The 9,683-nt window shown below is 42.5% G+C and overlaps 1 protein-coding gene across 1 annotated transcript; it reads right to left on the bottom strand.

The window, feature by feature from the left end:
* Window positions 1-2,678: 2,678 nt before the first annotated feature.
* Window positions 2,679-5,644, bottom strand: LOC308090738 (uncharacterized protein; the record flags this gene model as incomplete). Its single annotated transcript, XM_080436002.1, has 6 exons — window positions 2,679-2,703; window positions 3,028-3,196; window positions 3,383-3,649; window positions 3,957-4,102; window positions 4,694-4,878; window positions 5,090-5,644. 6 exons carry the CDS (start codon window positions 5,642-5,644, stop codon window positions 2,679-2,681), a joined length of 1,347 nt encoding a protein of 448 aa, XP_080292128.1.
* Between the last annotated feature and the right edge of the window lie 4,039 nt (window positions 5,645-9,683).

Raw genomic sequence — 9,683 nt, 5'->3', positions numbered from 1 at the left:
ACGGACCCCCCCCACACTTAGAAACACGGACCCCCCCATCATGCTATTTTATTGTTACAATCCCCACTTAGAAACACGGAACCCCCCCCACACTTAGAAACACGGACCCCCCCCCCACACTTAGAAACACGGACCCCCCCCCACACTTAGAAACACGGACCCCCCCCCATCATGCTATTTTATTGTTACAATCCCCACTTAGAAACACGGACCCCCCCCACACTTAGAAACACGGACCCCCCCCACACTTAGAAACACGGACCCCCCCCACACTTAGAAACACGGACCCCCCCAACACTTAGAAACACGGACCCCCCCATCATGCTATTTTATTGTTACAATCTCCACTTAGAAACACGGACCCCCCCCCACACTTAGAAACACGGACCCCCCCCACACTTAGAAACACGGACCCCCCCCACACTTAGAAACACGGACCCCCCCCACACTTAGAAACACGGACCCCCCCATCATGCTATTTTATTGTTACAATCCCCACTTAGAAACACGGACCCCCCCCCCACACTTAGAAACACGGACCCCCCCCCACACTTAGAAACACGGACCCCCCCCACACTTAGAAACACGGACCCCCCCATCATGCTATTTTATTGTTACAATCTCCACTTAGAAACACGGACCCCCCCACACTTAGAAACACGGACCCCCCCCACACTTAGAAACACGGACCCCCCCCACACTTAGAAACACGGACCCCCCCATCATGCTATTTTATTGTTACAATCCCCACTTAGAAACACGGACCCCCCCCCCACACTTAGAAACACGGACCCCCCCCACACTTAGAAACACGGACCCCCCCCCACACTTAGAAACACGGACCCCCCCATCATGCTATTTTATTGTTACAATCCCCACTTAGAAACACGGACCCCCCCCACACTTAGAAACACGGACCCCCCCCACACTTAGAAACACGGACCCCCCCATCATGCTATTTTATTGTTACAATCCCCACTTAGAAACACGGACCCCCCCCACACTTAGAAACACGGACCCCCCCATCATGCTATTTTATTGTTACAATTATTATTATTATTATTACCCTTATTATTACCCTTATTATTATTATTATTATTATTATCATCATTATCATTGTTATTGTTATTATTATGTCATGCTATTTTATTATTAATATATATTATTATTATTATTACCCTTATGACAATTATTATTATTATTATTATTATTATTATTACCCTTAATATATATTATTATTATTATTATTATTATTATTACCCTTATGACTATTATTATTATTATTATTATTATTATTATTATTATTATTATTATGTTGTCCTTTCCTTCTCTTGCGTAACGGTCGGGATCTCTGTGAGCGCAGCCTGTAGTCTATGGAGACAATATCCAACACTTCACCACGGTTAACCAGTGGTTTTCAACCTTTTCAGGCCCTGACCCCCCAAAAATGATAGTATTTGAACTGGAGACCCCCTTTTTTTTTTTTTTTTTGCTGGGGCTGCAGGGCGCAGCGTGGCACAAAATCCAAAGGCTCCCTCTCTCTAATTCTCAACAAATGTCTGTGATTATAATTGTCCTACAATCTGCAGAAGGGAGACGGTTAATTCCTTGTGTCATTTGCGTTTATATGATAGTCTATTCAAAGAAGACACTTGAGCGTCCATAAGATCGCACAGCTGTCCAGTCTGGACTAATATCAAACCAAACGAGGCTGTGCGTAAATACTGCAGTTATTATAACAGCGCAGCAAGAAATAAACGATTAACGTGCATGAGAATGTGCCATTGGTAGCACAATGCAAATCCTCAAAGAAAATGCGTCTTCCTAATAGATACATTTGGATTGGATATCTCACAATATGATAATGGTAACAATATGCGGGGATTCGCTGTCCACCGAGGAACAAGAGCAAGAGGCGTGCAGAAGAGGAGCTTTAGTAAAAAGGCACTTTTCCTGCCGTGTGCCAGCCACGCTCTACGTCATCGTAGAAGCAGCTAAACCTACAGGGTCTGTGCGCATCTTTGGGGCGCTACATACACAATATTCCGCTCATCTCTTCAGTACAAAAGGACTCCCAACATTAGTGGGTTCAACCCATTCAAAAGGTGCCCACATATCCAAATTAACCCTATACCTTCAGCTTCAGAACGATTTGCAGAGTGGGGGAAAAGTTTTGCTTTAGAAAATATTCAATGAATGAATGAAGAAATACTCTGTTACAATAATGTCCGGTATCAATAGAGGACTTTACTGTTCCTGTTCCACACAAAAAAACAACAACAACAGGTTCTTCTATATACAATATTTTGAGGAAAAAATAAGAAAAAGAAAATAAAAAGAGCTACAAGCTCACAATGCTCACAATGTACAATAGTACAATATTTTCCTCAGATGTAGTGGCATAGAAATAAAAGTAGTCCTACCTATGAAACAGAAAAATATCCTACAGTGAAACAAACAAAAAAAAGAATCAAAGCACTTTGGCTTGGTCAATATGTCAGGATACATGTACTCGAAAGACAGACAGACAGACAGACAGACAGACAGACAGACAGACAGACAGACAGACAGACAGACAGACAGACAGACAGACAGACAGACAGACTACACAAAGTTGTGGATGCAGTGCTGGACTGCATTCCAGTACTGGTCCAGCGTTTTCTGTCCACGGCGGTAGGCTACTGGCGCCGGAGAATCTTAAGCCTGTTGGAGGAAATCATTTGTTCATTAATATTAGTAATAATACATCAATATAGTAGCATTAATACATTTTAATAGGTAACACGTTTTTGTTGTGCACAATACGTTCTATAATAACTAGCTCCATTAAGAACCTCTCACTCCGCTATACAGCTCCAAGATGATAGCGGAGTGAGAGGTTCTTAATGGAGCTATATAATAACAATCGTCACCCCCCCTGCTCCCTAAGCTGAGTTTAGGCCAGAGCCTCAACCTGCTCATTGGATCCCATGCCATGCAACAGCCTTTTATTATTTATTTGTTCTTAGTATGAATAAACTCTCAAACCTCTCCTCCAACCGGCGCCACTTCAGTCGCTGGGTAGGTGGTGGATCCCCACGATCAACGTGGCCACAAACGGTCTCCACCAGCCTCTGTTCATCCTTTAGTTTCCGGATGAACACCCAGATGGACGGGTGGCTCCTGTCTACCCGGACATTCCATCTGTGATGGAAACCTGAAATAATCATAGATTTATAAGAACTATATGATACATGCAGGACACATGGCACATGGCCCATTTACATTTAATTCCCACGTTGCTCAGAGATATTGAAGCAAATACAACAGATTTGGAATGAGACATTTTCAAAGATAATAATAATACTAATAATACTAATAATAAATAAATCTAAGTTCTTACCCTCCACCGCGTTGTTGCTGCGGTTGTCAGAGTTCCGGCCATGGACACACCAGACTGCCGGTGGGAACAGTGCCCGCTCCCCCACGTAGGTGTCCTCCATATATTGGATGAAGTCACCTATCGCGGGGTAGCGGCGGAGCTGGCGGCGGGTCTCTCTGTTCGTACAAAAGGCCCTGAAGTTCTGCCTCAGGATAAGGAGAGGGAGGTAGCCGGTTGACATCGCCTTCCTGAACCAGGCTCTCAGGTGCCTGTCCCGCCTGTATGGACCTGCAAAAGTTGAGTGAAGAAATAAAAGTTACTTAGACTCATTTCATAAGCACTCATAAACACTCAATTTAGTAATTTATTTTATAAAATTAAAAAAGCTTCTACCCATTAATGTATATTATTATAACAATTATAATTGTCTACACATCAGCATATTATTATGAAATTAAAATATGTATTTATGTATTTATTTATTTAACCTATACAGCACCTATACATTTTAATATTTAGTTCTTTATCCTGTGAAGAAATCACACAATTACTTTTTGTTGTGGTCTGCTAACTTAACACAGCATGCAACACTGACCTGCCAGGCCAAGGTCCTGCACCTTACGCCACATGCTCTGGCACAGGTGGAAAAAACACCCAGTGATACGCGTCTCTGGCAGCTCCTCCCTGAAGGCATTCATCATGCCCATCTCGTAGTCCGTCAGGACTTGGGCAGGGCTCCATCTTGGACATCAAGGGGGGGATGGACAGACAGACAGACAGACAGGTGTTAAAATATAAAAAAGCAAGGTGCAGTGACCAGTGACATATGATACAGTGAGCGTCGAGCAGTGGTGGAAAAAGTACTCAAATTATTTACGTGAAAGTACCAATACTGCAATCTAGAAATACTCTGTTACAAGTAAAAGATTAGAATTCAAAATTTACTTGAGTAAAAGTACAAAAGTATTGGCATCAAAATGTATTTAAAGTACAAAAGTAAAAGTTCTAAACTATTTGAAAATAGAAGATCTACAAGTTCACAATGTGTTGCGTGTTGTAAACTTGTAGATCTGCTATTTTCAAATAGGTATAAATTAAATAGGGCTAAAGTGGTTAATGTATGTTTCATAATATAATCATTTAGGCTATATATCTGAAAAGTAACTACTAGTAACTAATACGTTTTCAAATAATTGTAGTGGAGTAAAAGTACAATATTTGCCTCTAAGATGTAATGGAGTAGAAGTAAAAGTATTGGACACACACACACACACACACACACACACACACACACACACACACACACACACACACACACACACACACACTTACAGTTCTTCAGTGACCCGCTCGACCCTCCTCTTAACATGACGGAGGACAGAGCGGTACATATCCTCTGTCTTGCCGCTCATTAAAACCATGACGAAGGGGACGACCCTGCCCACGTAGAGGCCATGTATTGTGGCAAACTGGTAGTACGGCCTCGGACACGTCTTGAACGTGGCGTCCATGTATATCTAAAACATTCAAAATGCATTTTATTCATACTGATATAAACTAGACCTGTGTCATATTATTGCGGAAAACCCTTATTATAAATATTCAGCCCCAGCACCTTTAGCTTGATCAAGCATAGATAATCATGCATATTTAAATTAATGATCTGGCTTATTGGCGACATATCATTTCACTGACTGACACGACGTTTTATTGAAGAGGGGTTCTCACCTGGTCACATTCGCTCAGTTTCTGGACGTTCTCATCTGTCCCAAAAACCAGAAAGCCATGCTGCCTGTTGGTCTTACTGAGGAAGTCATCCCCTCCCCAGGTAACGGCCCATTCCCCCTGCACGGCGACGTCCTCTACTCTGCGGGGGATGGGAGGCATGAGCCTGGCCCGCCGTCTCTCCAGACGCGCTTTCACGGCTTCGAAGGGGGGGATGTGTTGGACCAGAGCGGTTTGGGCAACGATCTGGTCATATACCCGTTTTACGGGGATAGTTGGATCGGCTGCCACCAGGTTGAGCATCCGCTCAATTATAGCCGTGGTGGCAACCAAATCCGCCTCTCCCGCGTGGTCATGTTCACCCGGCGGCCTTAAGATGATGATGGCTGGGTCATCTGCCTGCACATCCAGCCACCGTGTGTGCATGGTCACGTTGCACCCAGGGTGGGCACAACGCCAATAAATCTTTTCTGGGGTGGACTTATTCCGCAGATAACGGAACGGATCCATCACGAGGGCTTTCCCTCCTCGACTGTTGGCGACTTGAATATAAGCCATGTTTGGTAAGAAAGAATTATCACCTGGTGGGACTTTATTTTATAGAGGTAAACTTGATTGATTACCATGTGCTTCCAATACATTACACGATTGCCAAAACCTCATTGGCTTTGGCGAATTCAATACTTTATTGGCATGTCAACGAGTGAAACCGCTTTTAACGCGCCCACCTGTTGTCTGATGATGAGGAGCTGTCTGTGGTGCTGAACGTGCACGGGGACCTGCTTGTACTGTATGTCTGTGAATGAGAAACTGTCTATAATGCTGACCTGCTGTCTTTAGACTGATGTGCAGGTCCATGAGCTAACTTACAAATTATTTACAATAACTGCTATTAAGATTCATTTTAGGCCATCACGATGTTGCTGACACGGGACTATTTCATTGGTGTGTTGCCAAGGTTAATATTGTCCACCATCGCATTGCAACTTCTCCTCAAACACAGAAGAGAGAGAGAGAGAGAGAGAGAGAGAGAGAGAGAGAGAGAGAGAGAGAGAGAGAGAGAGAGAGGAGAGACGTTCCACTGTCACAGGCCGCGCAGAGCCATGCAGAGTGTAACGGAGGGAGGGGTTCTGATCAGTCTCAGAGCTACGTGAACTGAACATAATGGTTTGAATTGATTGATTGAATTATTTAGAAATTGCAGAGAAAAGCACATTACAGTAGATTTCAATTAATAGGCAAGAAACTAAAAAGGCTCACATTTCCTAGAGAAGCATAAATGCTTGATTAACAGGGGGCCTTTTCAGTTCATGATGACATTAAGAGACAGACTGATATACACTTTACTTTACACTTTGCTTATACAACAAAAGGAAGAAAAACAGCATAAGGAATATGTACAGTACAATTGGGGGGGGGGGGGGGGGGGACAATGTTGTATTTAAAAAAGGGAATATGTACATGGGGGGGGGGGGGGGGGGTAATGACTTTTATAGGGGCCAGTTGTGAGTTGCGGCCTCCTGAAGGTGGTCTTTGAGGGCAGATTTGAAGGAGAGAAGGGTTTTGCACTCCTTCACTAATTTTGGTAGAGCATTCCATTCATCAGGTCTGTCTGTCTGTCTGTCTGTCTGTCTGTCTGTCTGTCTGTCTGTCTGTCTGTCTGTCTGTCTGTCTGTCTGTCTGTCTGTCTATTGACGAAACTGGAATTAGGCATACTTCTTACGCCAGGAACATGTGATTGCATCTGTTGAAATGTTATTCAGTTCCAAGCAGTTACAGACAGACTATAATACCGAAAAACTCATATGCACCAATTGATTTTACCTAACATGTCAAGTCAATTTTATGAAAGTGTCAAATCACAACAAGTTGTCTCGAGACACTTTACATGAAGAGCAAAAAAACCCCGACAGTCCCACCCTGAGCAAGCATTTTAGCGACAGTGGCAACGAAAAACCCCCTTGGAGGAAACGTCAGGCAAACCCTAGCTCTTAGGGTGGGGGCCTTCTGCCTCGACCTTGCATGGGCCGTCACGCCTCAAATGTTGATAGCTGCAGCTCTTAGATTAGCCATGAGTCCGATCAATCATTCACAGTCTGTCAGTATATTATAATAGGCCTAATAATAATAATAATAATAATAATAATAATAATAATAATAATAATAATAATAATAATAATAAGGGTAATAATAATAATAACAATAAAGACAGCTGGAATTTAACTCATTTACTTAAGTACGCTTTTGAGGTATTTGTGCTTTACTTGAGTATTTCCAATACTTTTACTTCTACTCCACTACATCTCAGAGGCAAATATTGCACTTTTACTCTACAATTATTTGAAAACTTTAGTTACTTGTCAGATATATATTATGATATTATGAAACATACAATAACCACTTTAGCCATATTTTATACCTAGGCTATGTGAAAATAGCAGATATACAAGCTTACAACGCGTCGCATCACACACACACACACACACACACACACACACACACACACACACACACACACACACACACACACACACACACACACACACACACACACACACACACACACACACACACACACACACACACACACACACACGTCCATCCGTCCGTCCGTCCGTCTATCTATCTGTCTGTCTATTAGTACGGCGCGTAACGTGCGACGCCTACCCAAAAAGACAGACATACAAGCTATCAACGCACTGCGACATGGTGTGTCGACTGCCTGCAGATCTGTTATTTTGGATAGGGCACATGCTGTACTGGTTCATGCGCTATGAATGAACCCGATTTTATTCTATTCATTATTAACCCACCTCCTACATGCATGCAAGCATCATTAATCAAAAGGTGTCAGTCAGCGTTACAGATCTACAAGCTCACAACAATGTGTCGCTGATCACCGCGTTGTGAGATTAAATTCGGGGCTGTCATTACTGGGCTCATATTGTTTATGGGGGGGCAGCTAGGCCTTATTGCTGATAGATAGTTAGATAGATATTTAAATAGATGTATAGATAGACAGACAGACAGACAGACAGACAGACACTCCGTCACTCCCAGGTGGTGAGCGCACGCACTCAAGCAGCTCTCTGCCAGAAAAGCTTCCAAATGCGAAGTTTTATTTTCGCTTGATATCGGTGGTTGATAGAGAGAAAATGAATTCATGACTGATAGACAGACAGACAGACAGACAGACAGACAGACAGACAGACAGACAGACAGACAGACAGACAGACCCAGGCCGTCCGTGGGAGCGCACTCACACCAATGCGCTAAATTATAATATAATAATAATAGGGTAATAATAATAATAATAATAATAGCATCAATTTGTTTATTGCACTGCACATTTACGCACAGCCTCGTTTGGTTTGAGACACAGTGTCCACTGTCCAGTCTGGTCTAATATCAAACCAAACCAGGCTGTCGGTGGACAGCTGTGCTTAATCTCATCTCATGGACGCCTCTTGAAGACTTCATTTATGGGCATATGAAGTGGACTAATATAGTAAGTGGACAGATTAAGGTGAAAGTTTAATTTCATCATACTTCTGGTGGTGACAGAGACATTAGAATCACAGACAGTTGTTGTGAATTAGGTGAGAAAAATCCTTCTGAATGTGGCAATTTGGAGAGCTCCAAGTTCCGCACAGATGCTTAATTTATTTTTCCTAGTTCCTTAAATGCTACAGTTTCTTCGAAAATATGTCATCTCCTAGTTCAAAAAGGCGTGGCGCTGTGATGCATCCAAGTTCATGTTCATGTTACCAAGCCATATTGTAGTACAGTCAATAGTAGGCTAATAGGCTGCTTATTAAATCTACAATGAAATGACAACGGATCACCCTCCCATGCGCGTGTTGTTCTGCAATGATTTTTCATTCATTGGAGGCAGCAAATAAGCAACACATTTAACATATTAAGCTCAGATGATTCCAACCAAGAGGAAAGAGACGGGAGGGCAGGAGAGAGGAGAGGGAGAGAAACGGTATATAATGCTTTTTATTTTATTTTTGTTGCGTGTCAACTTGCACAGCGCGCCCCATCCCACACCGCGATAATGGACTCTGAAATCTTGGCTCATGTGTAGCCTATCATAATTATTCACAAAAGTAACATATGGATATATACACTTAGGATTTAGAGAGAACCCTGAACTATTGCGCTTGAGATTTGGGTACATTCTGGGTTAAAACTGAATCTCTCCATTGTCTCCAAACTAAAGGCCCAGAATTAATTGGAGACGACAAAAAGAAAGCAGTGCTGTTCACAAAAATGACATATGCCTATGGTTGAGGCAGGTGTAAACTTTAATTTTATTTAATAAAGGAGGATTAATGAAGCATTAATACACACAGGTGCTTTGATGTTGGGCTAATTTGACAATAGATCAGATGCAAGTGTCTCATTAATGCGCATGGGATGGTTTACCAAGTATGCCTACATTAATTCACATTCATTGTGATTATATATTCGGAATAGTGGTGTGTATAAATAGCAATGCGTCACTGTCGGAATAGCGATGTCTTTAAAACAAATGGGAAACACCTCCATTCAGAAGAATGGAAGTCAATCTTCTAAATAGCGATGTGGCGGA

This window comes from Gymnoscopelus braueri (assembly GCF_963280865.1).
Source record: "Gymnoscopelus braueri genome assembly, chromosome: 8".
NCBI lineage: Eukaryota > Metazoa > Chordata > Actinopteri > Myctophiformes > Myctophidae > Gymnoscopelus > Gymnoscopelus braueri.
This window is presented reverse-complemented; position numbering and strand designations above follow the sequence as displayed.